The 21,462-nt window shown below is 37.9% G+C and overlaps 4 protein-coding genes across 4 annotated transcripts; 1 reads left to right on the top strand and 3 right to left on the bottom strand.

The window, feature by feature from the left end:
• Positions 1 to 193: 193 nt before the first annotated feature.
• On the bottom strand, positions 194 to 739 carry LOC114733774 (uncharacterized). The gene has a single exon (XM_028921272.1). It carries the CDS (start codon positions 737 to 739, stop codon positions 194 to 196), a length of 546 nt encoding a protein of 181 aa, XP_028777105.1.
• Positions 740 to 7,466: 6,727 nt separating this feature from the next.
• Positions 7,467 to 8,906, top strand: LOC114733763 (CRIB domain-containing protein RIC6-like). The gene is made up of 4 exons (XM_028921263.1): positions 7,467 to 7,536; positions 7,626 to 7,726; positions 7,865 to 7,964; positions 8,491 to 8,906. Exons 1-4 carry the CDS (start codon positions 7,467 to 7,469, stop codon positions 8,904 to 8,906), a joined length of 687 nt encoding a protein of 228 aa, XP_028777096.1.
• Positions 8,907 to 9,862: 956 nt separating this feature from the next.
• On the bottom strand, positions 9,863 to 11,233 carry LOC114733745 (piriformospora indica-insensitive protein 2-like). Its single transcript, XM_028921244.1, has one exon. The coding sequence runs from the start codon at positions 11,231 to 11,233 to the stop codon at positions 9,863 to 9,865; it is 1,371 nt and encodes a 456-aa protein (XP_028777077.1).
• Positions 11,234 to 13,074: 1,841 nt separating this feature from the next.
• On the bottom strand, positions 13,075 to 19,732 carry LOC114733726 (TBC1 domain family member 15). Its single transcript, XM_028921222.1, has 12 exons — positions 19,498 to 19,732; positions 18,939 to 19,130; positions 17,363 to 17,458; positions 16,743 to 16,846; positions 16,165 to 16,343; positions 15,591 to 15,713; positions 15,419 to 15,507; positions 14,646 to 14,751; positions 14,166 to 14,263; positions 13,790 to 14,044; positions 13,562 to 13,645; positions 13,075 to 13,225 (listed from the first exon to the last, which is right to left on the bottom strand). The coding sequence occupies exons 2-12, from the start codon at positions 19,035 to 19,037 to the stop codon at positions 13,211 to 13,213; spliced, it is 1,248 nt and encodes a 415-aa protein (XP_028777055.1). The 5' UTR covers positions 19,038 to 19,130; positions 19,498 to 19,732; the 3' UTR covers positions 13,075 to 13,210.
• Positions 19,733 to 21,462: the final 1,730 nt, after the last annotated feature.

Raw genomic sequence — 21,462 nt, 5'->3', positions numbered from 1 at the left:
AAGCAGATTTTGAGTCACGTACTCTCGTTGTGGCCAAAAGAATTTTAAAAAAAGGCATTGAATATTCGAAGTCCACTTTATTCTTTTTTTTTTTTTGAATCGAAAGACAAGATAGCTTGAAATTACAACAAAAGACAGAGCCTAAAAACTAAGGAAGAAAACCAAACTAAACAGAAATATAAAGAAAGGAGAACTAAAGAAGGTCATTGACAAGGAGCTCAAGACAGTCAGGGGGAGGGTCTTGAAGCAACGTGTTTGAAAAGTTTGATTGGTGGGCCTTCTTGGCAATGAGATCAACGCATTTTAACGATTCTCTGTGCGAGAAAGATATCTCAAGGTCCCAATTGGAGAAGATCAGCGACCTCGCTCTATCGATCACATCACCTACCGGGTGGAAGTTTCCGTGATCATTCATAAGTAGTTGAACAGCTTGGATTGAATCTGTGAATAGTTGAACTTTCTTGAAACCCGATTGTTTAGCAACCTGAAGCCCAATGCAAATGGCTTGCAATTCTGTAGTTGTGGATGGAATAAAACCAAGGTTTTGTTGGAAACCACATAGCCATTTGCCTTGATCGTCCCTAATAACCCCGCCACAAGCTGCATTTCTCCTGCTGTCTACCGAGCCATCTACATCAACACGGACATAGCCCTCCTTCAGTCTCGCCCACTTGCATTCCTCCCTTTCAGGCACTTGGTATATTTTGTGTTTATACCTGCTATTTGACGTTTCCTCCATAAAATAGTGGATGCCCTTGTTGATCACCTCGCCTGCTTGTTCGTGTGTCCCTTCCAAGGCCTTCCTACATCTGTTCTTTCAAATGAGCCAACAGATACTTCCAAAGATTTTAAGCCACGGCTAGTGAGAAAATCGTCTTGTGCTAGGATTATGTTTACTGTTCCATTTAAGCCATCCCTGTAAATCAGTTGAAAAAAACCAGAGATAAACATTGGGTCAATAAAATAAATCCACACTCTTTTTGCTTCCTCACAGTCACGAAGTGTATGAATAATAGATTCCTCTCTTTGACACTCAAACGGACAGTAGGGATTCTCACTCACTCCTCTCTTGTATCTAAGAGCATTGGTAGGTATTCGCTCATGGAAAACTTGCCGTATGAAGACTTTTGCTCTTTCAGAGATAGGCCAACGCAAGATGCGGTTCCAATGTGTTTCGTTTTGATTCTGCTGTTGTTCAAACATCATTTTGTACGCTGACTTTACACTGAAGTTCTCATCTGAGGAATTCCTCCAATAGAAGCAATCATTATCCACTCTGTTTGGAGGTTTAACCAATTTAATCCTCTCCACAACCTAGTGCGGTAAGAAGTTTGGCCGCTTCATGATGTCCCAGTCACCTTTGTTGTTACAAAACTCTTCACATTGTCTTCATGATAGATTATGTGCAAGTTTTTCTCAACATGCTGGATGAGAGGTAGATTTGTAGGGCACCACCGTTCCCCCCAAGCATTTGTGGACACTATGTTGCCTAATTTACTTCCCACACCCTTGTAGAAAGAATCCCAGACTTTTACAATACTATTCTAAACAGCTGACTGTTCTCTTTTTTTTCCTCAACTTTTGGGAGTTTCTCAGAACCACAGTCATATTTGCTTCTAAGGCATTTGACCCATAAGGCTTCCGTTTTCGTTAGCAATCCCCAGTAAAGTTTCATTATGAAAGCGGTATTTTGGCAAACCAAGTCCTTAATACCTAAGCCACCATAATCCTTGCTTTTCTTGATTGTATCCCAAGCTATCATATGCATGCGTTTGTTGCTTTGGCTATGGTTCCAGAAGAAGTCTTGATTAATCTTATCAATTTCTTGTAGGACCCCTTTTGGCAAGAGGAGAGTTTGCATTTGGTAAGCTGGGATACTGGATAAAACTGACTTTATCAGCACCGTCTTCGCTGCCATGCTTAAAAAATTTCCCTTCCACTTGGCAAGCTTCTTATGAATCTTATGAATGATGGGAGCATAGTGGAGTTTAACTGCTCTTTTATGTAACAGGGGAACTCTGAGGTACTTACCCAAGTCTGCGCACAAAGTAATACCAAGCATCTGGCTATACTCATAAGCTCTATTGAAGTGCACATTTTGACTTGTGTACATTTATTTTATGTCTTGAAATTCCATTAAAAAAATTTCATGACTCTTCTAATCTCCTCTATCTGGGCTGAGGAGGCCTCGTTGAACAGCACCAGGTCATCGACAAAAAGAGATGAGATAAAGCTGGTCCCTGAGTGCTCAACTTCAACGATTTCCATCATTGTTGTTTGACTTCATAGGATATGATCTGTCCCAGTCGTTCCATGCACAAAACAAAGAGGTAGGGCCTCAGAGGATCCCCTTGGCGAACCCCTCTTGACGGATAGAACTCAATGGAGGGATTACCATTCCAAAGTACTCTCATAGAAGCCATAGAGATACACTGCATAATGATATTCACAAAGGCATTTGCAAAACCCAGAGAGGTTAACATGTTTTCCATAAAATGCTAGTCTAATCTATCATAGGTTTTCTCCATATCCACTTTAATAGTAACATATCCTTTGACAGACCTTTTAGATCTCATTGTGTGTATAGCTTCCTAGGCAATAATTATATTATCGCAGCTCTGTCTTCCTTGAATAAAGCTACACTGATTTAGTTTGACCAGTCGTCCTATAACTCCCTTCAGCTTATTCACAAGGAGTTTTGTGATTATCTTAAACCAGACGTTGCACAAAGAAATAGGTCGTAACTCCTTAAGAGTTGTTGGATGGTCTACCTTAGGTATGAGGATGATGTTTGTTTGATTAATGCTCTTGATGCTTTTTGGGTTCCTGAACTCATTTTGTATCAGGTTACAAACCTTATCTCCTACCAACTACCATTGGGTCTGAAAGAAATGGGCTTAAAGGCCATCCAGGCCCGGTGCTTTGAAGGCACCCATTTCAAACGTCGTATTCTTGATCTCAATGGCTGTAACTTCCCTCTGAATGAAATCAAGTTGAGACGTATCTAGCTATGGAAACTCAATGGCCAGTTTAGACAAGTTGTCACTGAATTATCCTTTGTATACAGATTGGTGAAATAATCCACTGCTATTTGTTTCAAGTTATTAGCATCTGTGAACCACTCCCCATTCACGTCTTGCAGTGCCTCAATATTCTTCTTTTTCCTTCTTATTACCGTTGTAGCATGAAATAACCTTATTTCTGTCTCCATACTAAAGCCACTTACATTAAGACTTTTGGTACCAGATGAGTTCCTCTTGATGATAGAGCTTTTGGTAATCCTTCCATAGCCTTCGTTCAAGTTTACAGAGCCCATTTGGAGAGCCTGCTTGCTTGCATCTGTCAATCCCTTCCAGTCTCCTTATGGTTTCTCGCTTTCATCTTGGTATGCTTCCTATCACATCCGTATTCCAGGCACTGACTTTATTCTGGAAAGTTCTGCATCCCTCTTCCCACTTTTTGTCTGCCCAAGATGATTTAACAATCTCACCAAAAGTTTCTTCAAGGCACCAAGCCGCTTGGTATTTAAAAGGGGATTGTCGAACTCTATTAGATCTGTCTGATGGCTTTCCTACTACAAGGACTTGATGGTCAGACTTGTATTTCAACAAATGTAGGGCCTTCATCAGGGGGTGAGTTGATTCCCACTGAAAATTACAAAAGACCTAGTCTAGTCATTCTCTGACTCTACTTTTCTCCCAAGTGAAATGATCCCCAATCACCGGCACCTCTAGCAATTCGCATCTAGTGACAGTTTCTAAATTGTTGACTTGCGAGTTTATTTGGAGGACTCCCTCCAATTTTATCCCCTTCATCCAAGAAACAATTGAAGTCACCTAAAACAAGCCAAGCTTCACGCATATTGTCATGAATGGCAGATAAAGAATCCCATAGCGCTCTGCTCTTAGCCTGATTTGTTTCCTTGTACACAAAGCTTACACAAGCTACTTCGCCATTTTTCATGTCAGTGAGTTTACAATGGATCAGTTGCATATTTGAAGCCAAATATTCCATATTTCTCTCCTGGTTATTCAAGAGTAACCAAATTCCTCCTGTGAAACCAGTTGCCTCCACCCTCAACCAGTCAAAAAAGCCCAGTTTACGTACAATTTTATTAGCCCGACTACCACTTATTCTCGTCTCGACCAAGCACATGACAGAGATCCCATGCTTAAAAATGATTTCTTTTAATAAATGAGGGAAGGTTCTGCACCCCACCCCCGACAGTTCCATGTTGATATAATTATTAAAAAACTAAAAAACCAAGGAGTAGCTATGAGGGACTTACTCGACATTAAAGTCATCCACCTCTTGCTCCACATACTCCATCAATTCCATTCCACCAAGTGGGTCTCCCTCCGCCTGTAAGGTAGGCTCATTCTCATTTCTCCGAGCTATCTGTAGATCGGTGCAGGAAGCTTGCTCTTGTGAACTATGACTTCAGGGTCTACAATGATCATTGGTCGAGTTCGACGGCATCTGCTCTCCCAGGTGAAACGGTTTGTTTGGTGGTCCCTGTGTTGAACAAGTTTGATTAATGGGCCCAACAATTGCTAAAGGGCCTGGTTTGGAAATTGGTAACATTACACGGGATTCCAACTCTTGAAGGTTTCTACTCACCACAAGGTGTCTTCTTTGGGTTTCGGTAATTGGTCTGGTCTTGTTAGTAATGACTATTGGACTGGTTTGACTTTTTGGGCTTGGACCCATCCTTTGCTTCTCACTTGTGGTAGCTGGCATACCCACATTTTCCTTTCCTTTTGACTTTGGTATTTCGGCCTTTTTCCCATTTTTCCTCTGGTTTTGTTTGCTTTGGTTCTCTGGTCCCTTCCTATTTGAGTTAGGATACATCTTGGGACCCTCATCCCCCCCTTTAGTGGTATTCTTTCTCCAGTTAGGATAATGACCCTCTAACATCCCTTCCTCTTGCTCTAGGTCGGCTAAGGTGTCAAACCTCATCCGGAAGGAAGGTTTCCCTACTTTTCTGACTTTAGCCATACCCCTTTGAACTTTGCCTTTTGAATCTCTGTTTCCCTCACACCTCTTGTTGCGTGCTCTACCTGCCTTTCTGACTATCATCCAGGGGCCAAACTTATCACTCAGAGAAGGAATTGCAGTTTCTAGTGTCTTTACTGGTGTCGTGCTTGTTGATGGCGCTTGTCCTGCCATACCCATGTCTAATCCACAATTTAGAGCCCAAGGATATGAATATCTCTGATGACCATATCTCCCATAGTTGAAACAAAGGAGACCGAGCCCCTCATATTCCACATTATACACCGCACCTGCGGTAATGATTCGGGGGACCAGCTTCTTCTGTAGGTCCAACTCAACACAGATCCTGGCAAACCGACCCCGCTCTATTTTGAGATCTGACTGAGCTCCCACATCTAACGTATTCATATCAACCTTTAGGGTTCATCCAATGCGCCCACCTAACCTCGAGATGAAAGCTCTGTTATAACAATGAAGAGGCATTCCTGGTATTCTAACCCACGTAGCAATTCTTCGCAGCTGATTGTTATACACATCAAAATAAGGTGACCAGCGTTGCACCAACACACAATGTTGATGTATTGCCCATGGCCCCCAAACAAGACTTTGTTATAGTGGGCTGCCCAGTTTTCTTTATCAATAAAACGTACAGAAAAATAATTGTTTGGCAAGTCGATGACCTAAAAAGCTTTGATCCCCCAGATACGAGCGAGCAAATCTTTAAGATGATAGACATCATATCTCTGACCTAAAACCGTGATGATGAGTGTGGTATTCCAAGGTAGGCACCATTCATTGTATTCGCCCTGTTTGATAGGGACGACAAGATACACATGCATCAATTGTTTCACTTCCTCCAGTGGTTCCGGGACTTTCCATGTTCTGTTCATCAAGTCTGACATAAGTTCGTCTTCCTTCATATCAGCTGCTCCATTTTCCATTCCATTATATCCCATTCCCAGTAGCGAATCTTGGTACGAGAATCCTTTAGGCTGCTTGGGGGACACTGTTTCTTCACCTTCCTTACGTTCGCATGGTCCATCCATGGTTTCGTTTTCTGCCACCTTGCTTATGTCTTGCTCCATAGGAGTAGGGGGGTTTTGCTCTTCTCCTTTCCCCTCCAATGTGGGTGGGGACGGTTCAGGAGATGATGATGACTCATGTCCATTCTTCTTCTTTTTTTTCTTATAGTTCTCTAGCACCAGTTCGTTCGAAGGTCTGTCCAGTGGAACTTTTGGGGGCACTTTCTCATCCATCGCAAAAACCTTCGTCAAGCACGGATTCCAAGAGAGAGAAAACCTCCGTTAAAATAGAGAATTATCTTTGATTCTAACTTCTAACGAAGTCCACTTTATTTAAATCCGACTTTGGGACGACGAGACTCTAGCGTTACAATATCTCCATACAAATTAGTAGCAGCTGAGTAAATTTCTTCTCAAAGTGCGGCATTTTAGGATAAATTTTTTCACTTGAAGCATAATAAATAATTGGTCCTCTGTTCTAATGTGTATATTTTTTACCACTCAATTATTTTTTAAATACAGGTTTATGTATTTAAATCAAACCCCCGAAGATTAACTAAAATGATATGAGCAGGATAGCTAACTAAAATTTGTTTGATGAATAATGAGAATGTTAGCTATACTAGCTGAAAAAATGTGCTTGATATTGCTGTCAATGTTAACATTATTTTAATATTAGATAATTTATAAGTTAAAGAAACTCATCAGTAAAACATTTAAAATCCCATTTTTATATTTCGCTTATTATTTGAGTTCTAAAATATGGATGCTTCATTAAAAATCAAGAAGTAAATCTCAATTTCTTTGGTAATTGAATCATAAAATCAATGTAAGGGAAAAAGATATATACTATCCCGTACGTCCTTGACAAAGTCCTTATATTATTATATGTCGACGTTCCTAATTAATGTGTTTGCCCAGGGAAAATCACCTTCATAAATAGTAAATAATACAGCAGCACGTACGTTCGAGATTACTTTCTAACAGTGGGATTATTGCCCCAAACGACACACCTAAAATTTCGATGAGCTTGTGGATTTGAACGATGTGTAAAAAACAACAAACAAATTATCGCCACTAAATTAACGAAGTTAAAGATGGATATCCTTTAAACCGATTTCCTCTCTCAGCTTCATCCTTTTTCTCACATCATTCCCATTTCCATGAAACTTCCTGTGTCGATCGAAACCTCTCCTCAACTCCTGAACCGATTTTCTCTTTCTTCATCTCCCACAAAACAAACACAACACATCCTTCGCAAACCAAGTCCCTGAGAAGAAAGAAGGAAAACACATACATGGATGTGCCTCATAAACCACACACCCCCATGGATTTTCCCTGGAATATTCAATTCAAAAACCCATGAATTCTTGCGAGAGAATTAATTGATTCTGATCTCATCGGGTATATACATTCACGCACAACAAAGGTAGATTATAGTTTGATGTAATGGCGGCGTCGTCCAACAATAAGGTGAAGGGCCTTCTGAAAGGGCTGAGATACATTTCTCAGATATTTGGTTCGTGAATCCTTTTCTCTTAATCGTACGTATAGTGACTTCGATTTCTTATGAGGGTAATGAAAAAAGATGAATGATTATGCACGCAGATAATGAAAAAGAGGAAGAAATGCAGATTGGTAACCCTACAGACGTAAAGCACGTGGCTCATATAGGATGGGATGGCCCATCAGTAAATTCACCCAGCTGGGTAATTATGAAATAGTTACACGGCTCTTGTATTGTTGTATTTAGCATTATTTATTATGGAAATACATTGGTGCAGTTTCGGGTATAGTATATAGATAGGTTGGTGGGTGTAAATTTGTACTCACAAAAAGCCTTTCAGATGAACGAGTTTAAAAACACCCCGGGAGCTCCTCCAGATGTTAACGGAGACCTTCATAACATCAACGCTAACAGAGAGATTGACATGTTCACCTCCCAAGGTACGTACCCTTTTTATCTCTTGCTCCCGAAGCCTGCAGGTTGTTGAATTGAACCGCATCAAGTTCCCTTTTTGGCTCTAGAGTTTGTGTATTGGACCTAACATGGAGTCTATAAATGGCAAAATCATGATGATTCAGGTCTCACTAAAGGAATACATGGTCACCGACAAAATTCCTATAACAAGTAAAGAGTATGGATCTATTAGTATTTTTTACAGCGGAGCTCATCATTACATATTGTCCACTTGGATGTTACACCCCTTCGTTAGTACTTATCGTGATTTTCCCCATGGTTTACCTTTCAGCTCATTCTCATCACAAAATCTGCACGTACAAATTATGATAAAGTATAGATTTAATATATATATATATATATATATATATATAAACAGCCCCACCATTATTTTGCATGTATGATAAAAACTGCCAATCTGTAAGATTTAAATTGAGAAGTGAAAGGATGATCATTTTTGGACCATATTCACTGTGTAATAATCAGTAATAATGGTTGATGTTTTACGAATAGATTCAAGAGGAAGAACGCCGAGATCTGTGAATTCGTCGGATAGAGACTCACCGGATATACCGAAGTCATCGAGACGGCAGTCGAGCGGCGACTTCATCATGGATTCACCGAGCAGAGACAAGCCAGAAAAGCCAAGGCAGAGAAGGTCATCGAAAAACAAGGATTCTCGAAGCTCCGCGGCCTGTGATTTGGGCGAAGGAAGTGAGTCGCCAGCGAGGAATCTGCCTGGCATTCCCAAGAAGTCCCGAAGGAAGAAATCCAAAGAAGCTTCTAGTAGTGCTGGTGGCGGATCAACAAAATCCAGATTGAAATCTCAAAACTCGGATTTGGACGTCGGGTCGCCGTCTTGCTCCCTAACAAAGTCCAGGAACAAACAAAGGTCCTTCGACGAGGACGCACAGAGTGAAAAAGGATAATGATAAGTGAAATTTCTCGAGATATTGGTGTAAGTATTTTGTCCCCCACCCACCCCCCTCTTTCACCCACAGAAACCGGTGTAACCGTGTAGGTAAATGTCACTTCTTACTAGCTAACCAGCTAGTGTTTTGCTCACAGCCGTCCAAAAATAACGAGTTTTGCATAGTCCAGACTTGAAACAAGATCCCCTCTTCTGTCCATATATATTTTTTCGCCATTTTCTAATTGTCTGTTTCTAGTTTCCCCATTACAAATCGTCCTTTTTTTGGCAATCGCATTTTTGCATACAAATTAATTAATTGTATTTGCCCATCTTTTGTTGGATGGAACTTTAGTTTATTATTTTTGGATAAGTTTACTCCTTCTAACAGGGCAATTTAAACTTTGAGTGATGATGTCAAATTCTACTTTTCTCATAATACAATACTCACCTCATTTTATTTACAAGACATTTTCAATATATTTTATCGAAACTAGCAAAAATATCAAACTTTATCTATAACTTGTCTTAAAATTTAATAAATTTTATTTTTACTCTTATATAATATATATTCTGTAAAAGAGTACTGTAGTACGTTATTGTAAGTTGTAACAGAAATATATGTGCTCGTTTTTCGAGTGAAAAAAAATATGTGTGCTCGAGTTACGCTTGCCGCCACAGCACCACTTGTAAAAACTGGCATTGGGAAGCGGCTCATGCATGCATATTATCCATCAAAAGAGTAAATAAAACAAAACCAAAAAATATAATGGAAAATAATGGAAAATAAATGAACATGCGCTTCTGGCACTAATTAGATGCAGTGTTATCAGTTATCACTAGTCGTTACCATTCCTCCGCGAGGCATTTCTTAAAATTCCTACCTACACTAAGTATAACATGTGATTTGCTATTTTTAATGGGCAAAAAAAAAAATTTGGTCTCTTCTTGACTAGTCCTAAGGATGAACCACCCTCATAAACATGTAAAGACAAACAAAATCGCCAGGGAAGTGAACAAGAAACGAGGATAAAATTGGACCAAAGAAACTCCATTGAAAGTGACAACATCAGGAATATCTGCTTTCTTGCTGCAGGGCTTTAATTTCCCCAAGCTGCCTCTGTTTTTAGCATTCATCAATGTGTCGTCCACACAGAGCCGTCTGTTTCCTGCCAACTTTAGCTTTTCTCTGAATTCCATGGAAGATGGGATTCTACCACTCAAATTGTTGTTCTCCAAGTTTATTTCTTCTATTAGATCTAGGTGGTAAAACTCCTCAGGCACAGGCCCATCAAGCTTGTTGTTATCTAGCCCAAGATAAGACAGGTTTCTGAGATAAAACCCCATTGATGCAGGGATGTTACCAATCAAACCCAGGTCTGAAAACCCTATTGTTTTGATACTTTCAAGATTTTCCCATATTTCTGGAATCTTCCCACCTAGAGGATTCCCACTCAAATACACTTCCTTTAATCCGGGAATTTCTCCCAGGAACAGAGGAATTCCAAATTGACCGAAAAGGTTGTAGCTGAGGTCTAAAAACTCGAGGCGCTGCAAGTGTCTGAAACTTTCTGGGATCTTACCCGTGAATCTGTTGGATCTCATATCAAGCTTTAGAAGCTCCGTGAGACTACCAAGTGATTCAGGAATAGGCCCCTCAAAATTGTTTTGACTAAGATCAAGAAGCTTTAGCTTCTTCAAATCACCTAAACTCCCAGGAAGTTCACCAGCAAGTTGATTTCTGGACAGCGTAATCTCTTCCAGACCAACTAAACCACCTATCAGGTTAGGAACTTCACCATAAAACCCATTTCCCGTCAAAACCAGCCTCCTCAAATTCGTAAAATTACGTAATATACCATCCAAAGGATCTACCAAAGACGGATTTTCGATGAACACGAACTCCTCAAGACCCGAACCAAAAGACGGAGGAACATCAGGCAGAGAAACCCTAGACCCGTTGAAACATTTGTAAAAGAAGAGCTTGCGAAGGTACTTAAACGAACTGAAGAGGAGAGGGTCGAGAGTCGCATTTTGAGAGCAAGGTGGGTTAGGCGTGAAGTCTGACAAATACCCGAAGTTCAACTCAACAATGTGTGCCGTTTCGTTGCCATCACCAGAACCATCAGATTCAGAAGAATAGTCACAAACCACGCCGTGAGGGGCAGAGACACAAAGATCGTCGGGGAAGAGAGAACGCCACGGAATGGCCGAGTTGACTGAGTCCAGCACCCGGTAAACCGATTCCTGCTCAGCAGCGTCCAGCGGAGGTTGCTGGTACGAGAAAACCACCAGAGAGAAGATGACAACGAGAGTAAGAGTAAAAACTAGGTGACACAAAGCCATCGAAAAGAAGAAGAGGAAAAGAACGACAGAGAAGCAGAACAGCGAGGTTTAGCAAGAAAAGTGCGCAAGTAGGCTGGTGAGGAAGATGGGAGAGCAGATACATATAGCATATAAGGTACAGCAGTGAAAATGGTGTGGGAAAGACAGAAAACGAAATAACCCAGAAAAATTATGAAACAAACAAGCAAAGATAATTGAAGATTACCAGTCTAACAACGAAAAGTATAGCATAACAGTGCAGGATCACGAAGTTAGTGGTTAGCTTTAGTGAAATTGATGGAGAACTAGAAAATGACAGGAGAGAGAGGCGAGTGAGGGGAGGACGGTATGCTAGTGGCAATCGTACGAGCGCTATATGATTGTGGGGCCAGAGGACAGAAGTGAGGTGAGGTCAGAGTCATACGATACGACTCTGAGGCGCAGTATAACTAACAAAGCGTCGGAGCAGGCCAGCTAGCAGAAGCAGAAAAACGCTCGGCAACATTTTGCATTTACGAAAAAGCAGCACGAACTAATCAATTAATGATAATGTCTCGTCTGGGGCTATGACCCTGCGAGCTTTATTATAGGTGAGGCTCCTTAACTGCAAAAGGAAACTGCCGCTTGCCGCCAAGGGCTCCTTAAAGCCGACACGCAGCCGCTGATCGCCGTCTCACGTTGCCCCGCATGAGAGCTGATATGATACTAAATTATTAACTGAAGAAAATAAAACTAATTAATTGTTAATGTGGTAATTTTATACTTTTTTTGGTCAGAACTCTCCAGTCACCAATTAAATAATATTACTTATATTTACCTCAACTCTATTTATAGCCTGCATCGTGGGGCCCACCGTTGATTTCCGTGGCCCCACCGGAACATGCGTCTTAAGCTTCTTCTATGACTGTAATTCTATTGTTGTGTTGCTTCCTCCTGTCTGTTTTAGGGGAGCCGCCTCGCGATACCGCCATCGCAGGACGTCAGTTCCCGGCCAACGGCATAACTTCAACTTCGATTACATTCATTCCCTTCAATTTTTGGAAAGAACAAATAGATATATATATTTAAGAATATTTAAGTACCCTCCCATTTTAGCTCACGACCTAGCAAATGCCATATTGGTAATATATGTCAGTTATTGGCAAAAATAAGTTTTGGTTCTAAAATAATTAATTAATAGTGTACTTTAATGTTGATTTTTTAATTTTATGCTTATTTAATTTTTATTAGAAAGAGAAAAAAGAAAGCAGAGATATGAAAATGATTTGTAAACATAAAAAAAATTTAATAAGAATAAAATTGAATTTTTTTATTAATTTAGTACATTTTTTGGTATGTGATAAAATGATACAAGTGATTTATATTAAAAACTAGAACAGTATATATATGATAATGGTGATTATTAGGAGCATGTGAATAGCTAAGGAAGCTGTATGACGCACGAAAATTTTGTGAGCAGTGATGACATGCTCCTGAGTTCATTTTTAAAGCTGCTATTAATTAAAAAGACGAAGTTTAGTTGCCAAATATAATAATCTTAACAGAAATACGTCTTTCAGAAACAATAATAATAAAAATAATTATAAAAACATTAAAATATCTATATAATATAAATAACAAAATAGAAACTCTTAACCAACCTCATTATTAAGCCATCAAAAATGCAACTCGCTTCTTATATTTTGTGCCATTTATGCTACCCTTGTTGTCTAAAGAATTGAATTTTTTTTTTTGAAAAAAAAAATCCTTCCTTGATGACAACCAAATAACGCCCTATTGTAAAAATACAAAGGCTTCAATTCCCTGCTGCAAATTCGTTTGGTACTCAATTCAGGATTGGCGTAAGAAGAACGTTAAAATGAAAAAAAGAACAGGGGTAAGAAGCTGCTAGCTATTACAAGAGGAAAAAGTTGGCCTACGACGAATGGCCAAACACCTCGAAGAATTTCACACGCCGAAGAAAGATTCAGTATCCACTGCTGCCACCAGAAATATCTCTCATGCCTTCTTGGTCTGCATGAACAAACAATTGTTACAAAATTTCATACTCTCAGATGGACACACAAGCGAATGCCATTGAGAATGAGAAAATGGAAAGTAAGACAGCCAAAGACTAATGCATGTTTCGAATTATAGATTACTTGTTTCTCTGCACTTGATCTCATTCATTTACTCTTCCAACTCTATCTAGCAACTAGCATTGTTTTCTCCCCACGGACAAAAACAAAAAATAAAGGACAATTTATTTTAAGATGAGAAGAAATATACGGCCCATAAATCCTACCCTACTTCTCCTAAACAAACAAGAAAGCATGCATCTAAAACCAGGAAAGACAAAACGGAACTTACTTTACTCAGGTACTTTTTCTGAATTTTCAATGCCTCAGTACATGCTTTTTTAGCATCAAGGTTTGCCGTTATGTCACCCAAGATCTGGAAAGAAGGGTTCATGTAAGATGCATTCAGAAACAGATGTAAATGGTTCATGCAAGATGCAAGCAGAAACAGATGTAAATGACTAATGCGTGCTTGAAACTATTAATACATGCATCTATGCAGGGGGATGGAAAGAGAGACCTTAACAACATCATCTACACCCTTAGCCTCCTTTAAGATCTGCCTATTCTTCACTTCAAGAACACTTGCAACAAGAAAAACTGCTAGCGCACTATGCTGCTCAGTATTGCCTGTTGTCAAGTTCTTCCTCTGAAATTTGCCGTACTGCTTCAACAATTTGCCACTCACTACAGGTGCATTTTCTTGTGTTTGGGAAGTCTCTGGTTTTTCATATAATGAGAAGATGTTTGGGTTGTATTCCATGGCCCACATCAACTGAAAACAATCTATATTATGTTTTAAAATGAGCTTCTTAATTTGGAGCTAGTACAGACTCCAAACTCCCCAATTTTACCCAATGAGCTCATATAGATTGGCAATACCAATTACTCCTTACCTCCCAAAGATAAAGAGCATCAGCAAATGAAAATTCTCTGCGGAAAAGAACCATCAGCATGCGAAATGCAAAGAGATACTCCCCAGCATCTAAATCATCTGTGAAATAAATATATACATTGTTTGTAAGCTATTTTGAGGGCATTCAAACTAATATAATGTTTCTGTATGAATTTTGACAACTATAAGGATGAGAGGGATTAACAAGTAACCAATCCTTTTTTGAGAGGACCCTTACTACCATAGCCAAATTAACAATTACAACACACTTTCAAAAGATGGAGCAAGGTTTTCCGTAATCGAGCAACCTCAAAATATATGATTGTAAGAAAGAATTTCCCATCAATATCAGCTATCTCAAAAGTATGCTTCCACTCTTGAAACATCTTTGATTCTAGTCAAAATGATAATATAGAAACAGCTTTTGAAACGATATACAAATCATGACACATGAGAAGTTAACCATACATATTGACCATACCAAGATGTTGGTGGAGCTTGGGATCAACAATTTTAATAATCTGGGAGAGCGTACTCAACTGAGATTGCACCCCCATTGAACTTGCACTGGTCCTGAAATTCTCTCTCTATAATGCAAAAACAGCAGGGGTGTGAACTCATCACAAAAAGTCATTATCTAGGGACAAACACTGGCCACTATTTAAATAAAAGCAAGGGCAATAGCCAAAGGCGAGAATGAAACCGAAGCCAACTCTAGAGTCTGACTCATGATTTCAGGATTAAGCTGCTCACACCTTTTGCAGTTATAGATGCATTCATGGATAAACTACCAAAGAAATGTGTTGTTTTCCTAAATCTCACAAGTTTCTCCCAAAATGGCATTGTCTGTAGGGTTAAAATCAGAATTTGCCGCAAAATTCTCTAAAGGTCAAAGAATCCCCATTCTCCATTTCCCATTTTATCTTTGGGGACATTTTGTTGACAAGTTGTGAATTTAACCCTAGACGGTACAAAGTAGTTTCAGGAAAAATTCCACGAACTAAAGTGAGAGGCTTTTCTCTACGTGACCAAAGTTAAAGGTGAGTAATCTCTAAGTGCTAAATCATTAATTGACTCGAATACTTTTTTGTTTCGGTAAACAAATGACTCAAATACTTATTATTAATATCTACGGCCCATAGGTTGCAATGACTTTCTTATTTTAATATCAATCACCTAAACAACAAACACTTGAAGGCAGCACTCATAGGCAAAAAATAGCGTATCATAACCACAACAACATATCTAGCATACCAGCCTTCGCATTGCACGCTCAAAGCACCAAAAGGAATCTGCTTCATCCTCAAGAAGTATCACCATGGGTGAGCATATATCATTCATTCCTGCAACAGAAGTAATACCTGGGAATCTCTCAACCTGAAGATACTTTAATCTGACAATAAAAGGACGAAAAATAGTAATTCACCTTGCACATAGCCAATATCATCATCCAACCACGTATAAATTGACAGAACATCCCATAGTTTTGCTTGATTAGTTTCACTCTCATAGAACACAAGAGCTCGATCAGTTCTTACAACATCCAAACCTACAACAAAAAATAAAAATTTAACAGTGTGGATGGTTACTGAAAGCACAGGCAAACATTTCTACAGCATAAACCCATCCAGCTAGCATGTTCCTTGTGATGCTAATGCACCGTGAATATCAATGGACCAGATGTCAACGCCACAAGAACTAAGGCACAAGCCAATCATTCTTGATCTCATTATATAACATGAATATGCAATTGGTTTGTTACATTCAATCCTGGGAGCATATTTTGAATGTCACAAGCTCGCTGCTATGCATGTTTAATCCTCATATTTGAATTTAAAATTAATATTTAGGGCACTTTTCCTCTTCACGAGGGAGATTCATTAACTAACCAATTTTGAAAAGGCCAAAGACCATGTAGCAAAAGTTGTACAACAAACTAAACCCGGACAGAATGGATATATCTACAAAGCATTTAATGAGTATGAAAAGCGCATACATACCAATCTGATGTAACGTCTGTACCCACTGCAGAACTTTCTTATCTGAAAGAGGCACACTTATCAAAGAATCATCGGTTGGCTGGCCATCATCACCGATGAGAGGTGTTGTAATGAATTTTCCAGTACCAATAACTGGAACCAACCTTTGACATTCAGCTTTCCATGTGTTGAATTGTTCCCTGAATAATAAATTTACCACACAATTATATTTAGCATTTCCAACAAAGGACAAAGGAGGGAGGGCAGGAAAAGAACCAGCAGATTTGGGATTCAAAACCTGGCAAATTCAAAAGACCACCTAGCTTTTTAGGAGATAAAAGAAAACATGACCATGTATGAGATTTAGATTGATATTTGAAGAAAACAAAAGACATGATAAATTTTTTAGTTCATGGGATTGGACAAAAGAATGGAATTCAATAGAACTCAGCACTTAATTCTGTACTAAAAGCACTTAATTGCATACTAAAATAGCATGGGTAACTTTAGTGGGCCATATGAATCTGTGGAGTATTTTTGTATTCTTGTTCTCGTTTAAATTATGAGTTCAACAAAAATACACTTGAATTAATCTATACCTCCTTTGCTCCTTAAGTTGATTCCGTTCTTCAAACGTGCTGTTAGGATCATAGCAGCCTAACAAGAACTCCCAAACTACTCCTTTAATTGAAGGATGTATACCCTGCACAATTTATAAAAATAAAAATTGACATCAGTAAGAGAGCACACATATTAAAAATAGGAAACATTAAAAAAAAAAGAAGTAAAATTTAATTTTGTCAGCAAGAAAGATCACCTATGATACAGTTGGCAAAATAAAATAAACATCAGATTGTCATCATTAATCACTATTATTATGTGGAAGGATGCAGGGGAAATGATTCACTACAACACATATAACCACAATACACTTCGGGTATTTACAATAACCCGTTATACTAAGTAATTACTAACTTAGCTACTCTATTTCTTATTAACTAACAAAAGTCATCAATATTCTCCCGACAAACAGAACAGACTTATTACAGAAATCAACGCATTACAGGCCTGTTATAATATATGCATGTCCAATGCATATATTATAATTGCAAACAAATGTTCCATGACTAAACTCAAATGTAATGCATGTTCACACATTCATAATATATGATTCGATAAGGACAGAGTCATCTAAATCTGAACAGTATCATAAGATTACCCCCCGTTGGATTCGTCTAAGCACTTTGGCAATATCCAAGTGACCATCTTGAGTGAATGAAGCATGCCATCTTCTTTCACTTAGAGTTTTGCCAGCCTGTTGAAATAGAAAGCACCAAAGTGTTGATCATCATGTAATGCTGAAATACTACCTCCAGTCCTAATTATAAGAGCTAGTTGACTAATCTGAGAAAATTAAGGAAAGAAATTAAGTTAGTTATTTGTAATAAATAGGTCTTGTTTTTCCTAAAATATCCTTACTAATCAAGTATGTTGGCTAAAACTATAATTATTAGAAGGACTATCTTAGAAAAAATTGAGTAAATATGAGAAACAAAATGGATTGGGATCTTATATTTAGGACCAACATAAAAGTCAAACGGGGTTTTATATTAAGAACTGTAGTATTAAAAAAAAGTCAACCCACTGTGCACGTATATGCAATAGTAATGCTGAAAAGTAAACATGATTTTTCTTTAGAAAAATTGCAAGGTTTAAATGAATGACTACGATGGATACCTAAGTGGGATGACAATCCTATCCCAAAAGCTAGTTGTTGAAGTGGGAGAACCAATCCATTTAAGCGCCAAGCATCCCACTTACGCTATGTTTGGTACGGGATTTTTGGAGGGGAGGGGAGGGGAGTTGCTCCCCTCTCCTTGTTTGGCTGGTGTAATTTTTTAAGAGGGGAGGGGAGCCCCTCCCCTTCCCTCGTTTGGTTAAGATGTTTTTTAAAGAGGGGAGGGATTCTTCTCCCCTCCCCTTCCCTTCTAGCCTCCCCTCCAAAAGTGGGGTTTTTTGGAGGGGAGATGAGAGATAATATTTCAATTCCTTATATATCATTTTGATTTATTAACCTTTAATCAGTCGTAAACATTTCTACATAAGAGAGTTTTTTTGAGCATCTAACAAGAGGTTATTAAGATAATTGTCTCCAAAATTAGTGAGCATTTGTAAACTTTTTTTTTCCTCTTCTTCTAATTCCAAGAGGTTGTTGATATTTTCTTTCACCTTCAAGGTCTTTTCTTAGATTGAAATCTATCACTCGTAACTTTTTATCTTGATATTCTATAAGTGTGTGACTATGTCTTGTAACTCAAAATTGGTGAATTGTATTATATATATAGTTATATCTTAACAAAATAAAAAAAAGAGAAAATTCATTTAAATTTTATGAGGCTAAAATAGTCAATTTTTTATTAGAACAAAATAAGGTATTATTAAAATTGCTCCCTCCCCTCCCCTCCAATCAATCCAAACAGGAGATCATTAAAATCCCTCCCCTTCCTTCCCCCTCCCTCCCCTCCTCTTTGTAGCTACCCTCCCCTTTCCTCCCCTCCCCTTCCCTTGATTAAAATCCCTCCCCTCCCCTTCCCTCCATCGAACCAAACACAGCGTTAGTATCACATACTACAAGTTTCAATCAGACTCCCGGTTGAATATCACAAATGCATCGTCAATTCATTATGGCATTACATAGGAGAAAACCGTCCACATACCAGTAATTCATATGCTTTTTCAAACAAATAATATTGAGAAGCCACGATAGACAATAATCAAAAAGTAGAAAACCGCACCCTTGGTTTAAAACGAGTCTTTGGAACGTCAGCTATACATTCTGGTCGGATGGGATAGAAAGCATCCAACTCAGTCGTACCATCTGCCTTCCCAAACATTCCCAAACAAAAACAAGTGTCAAAGTGCTCTCCGCAACCGAAGGTATGGGATTCGTCGCATCTCGCCAGTTGCTAGGACTTCGTATTTAAGCGCTGCCAGGTGAACAATCCAACCTCAGTACATCAAACAAAATAAACCAATTTCAATGTTAAAGACATCTTTCAGAAATACAACTCGCATAGTTTCCTTAAAGCTTCCTTCAATTTTTTTTTTGGGGGGGGGGGTGGGTTTCAAATGCTCCAGAAAAAAATTTTCCATCACCTTTCCCCCTAAAATCTACGAATTTTGTTATCAAATCTTCATCTGTTTTACAAGTTTGACAGAAAATTTGTCCAGCCAATCTGATTCTGAATATTAATCCAGTGCTTAAGTACCGAGAAAAGATGAGATGTTTTATTTGAAAAAAAAAATTATCCAATCAAAGAAAGGAGGAAAAGGCCGCGACAGAATATAAACCACCTTCTCAGTTCTAGCAAGATCGTGGAAATTCATATAATTTCAGAACCAGGGATGAGAAGATTGCAAAATTTCTTGCGGTGCCCTGACCCTCTTGAGTTATTCAAATGATAATACTATAACAGTCAATGCCATGCGTCGCATAAAGCGCTTCGGAAGGTGGGAATGTTGGAGAGTATGAAGGAAGCAAAAGAGCAAGTCGAAAACGATGTCGCGGAAGACAATCGATGAAAACTACCTGTCGAAGAAATTGACTGAGTTGGCCAGAGTATCTATAGCATGTGGTTTGATGCAGACGATTTCTTCAAGCGACTTCGATGATTTACCTCCATCCGTTGTAAAAGTAAATACTTCCGGCGTTAACTAGATTAAAAAAATCAAAAAAAAATTAAATTAGTTATTTACAATACATATTATCTTTTTTAAAATATTTTTACTAATTAAGTTTAATGGTTAAAACTATCATTATTAAAATAATTATCTTAAAAAAATAAATAAATATAAGAGATATATTGGATTGAGATTTTATATCTAAAACTAAAATAAGAATCAAACAAAATCTTATATTAATAATCAGAAGTAGTATTTTCATTTACTAGCTATTTTACTCATGTTAGGTTTTGGCAAAAGCCAAAGTCATGTCATGAGAAGTTAAGGTTAATTGTTTGAGAAAATCCAAACCAAAACATTGACAATTAATATTTTATTAATTAAAATAATATATTTTTAGTTTACAACAAATCTGAAACATTTTCTTTTGGCCAGAAACAAATCTGAAGCATGATTATTCGATGCTGGAATGTAAGCTCTAAAATAATCTTGTTTGGCGTATTGCACTTTACGCCACATTCAAAGTGGCCCTTGAAGATGCACGTGGAGTGAACAGTGAAGATTGAATGATTTAAAAACAATTTTTCAATTATAATTCACAAAATATAAAATAAATATGAGGAGAATTTTGTCCAGCAATCCGAGTCCAAGCAGATTCTCTTGTCCAATGGGAAATACTACCTGCTGGTCATGGCGTGGGGATTTGAATTACTCCTCCAATCCTAATTATAAGACCCAATTGATTTATTTGAGGATATTAAGGAAGTAAGTTAAGTTGGTTATTTATAGTAAATAAGTGTTGTCATTCCTAAAATATCCTTGCTAATTAAGTATATTAGCTAAAACTATCATTACTAGAAGGATTATCTTGGAAAAAAATGCATAATATAAGAGACAAAGTGAATTGGGGTCTTATAATTAGGACCAAATAAAAAGTCAAAAGGGGTCTTATAATAAGGACCGGAGGAGTAACTTATTGTGTTGTACTGTACGATGTAAGAAAATTTGTTTCGAATTAACAAAACATTTTTAATTTTTTGTTGTTTTGCCGTGGATGGTTAACAAAAGTGTTTTTTTTTTTGCAGCTAAATTAAAAATATTTTATTCATACTCAAAGCTAGTGTAATAGATGACTTGTAATGAATGACTATGAGTTTAATATGTAGGAGATTTTTGAAATATCTCAAAATTATTTAGAAAAAATGTTTTAACACAGATTAAAATAAATTTTTTTTCTGAAATTACTTTTAAAATTATGATTTAGTTTCTATTTAAATACCGTTTGAAAACTTGGGTAAATATACGTGTGTGGAAAAAGGAGATTTTAGAGCCCCTCTTGATAATTATTCGTTCAGAAGGGTCATTAAAATTATAAAGGATTTTGTTATATGAAAATAAACCGTTATTTTTAACTTTGCATTTACAGAAGTTAACAAACGCTAGCTAACTTGTTCATCAGGCCCACATAATAAATACTCCACTTCTTAGAGAATATGGAGATATTTTAACAGCCAAGATTTATTGATTGGGTTGCATATGCACGGCGTTTTCTCGGGGTATCGCATTATTATTATTATTATTTATATACAAAATGAATTTTAAAAAAATTAGAAATTAAGCAGCCCGAGCTGGGCTTTA

The sequence above is a fragment of the Neltuma alba genome, unplaced genomic scaffold (genome assembly GCF_004799145.2).
Source record: "Neltuma alba isolate B1F8T4 unplaced genomic scaffold, ASM479914v2 tig00002615_pilon, whole genome shotgun sequence".
NCBI lineage: Eukaryota > Viridiplantae > Streptophyta > Magnoliopsida > Fabales > Fabaceae > Neltuma > Neltuma alba.
The sequence above is the reverse complement of the archived record's forward strand: the minus strand, read 5'-3'. Positions and strand labels throughout refer to the sequence as shown.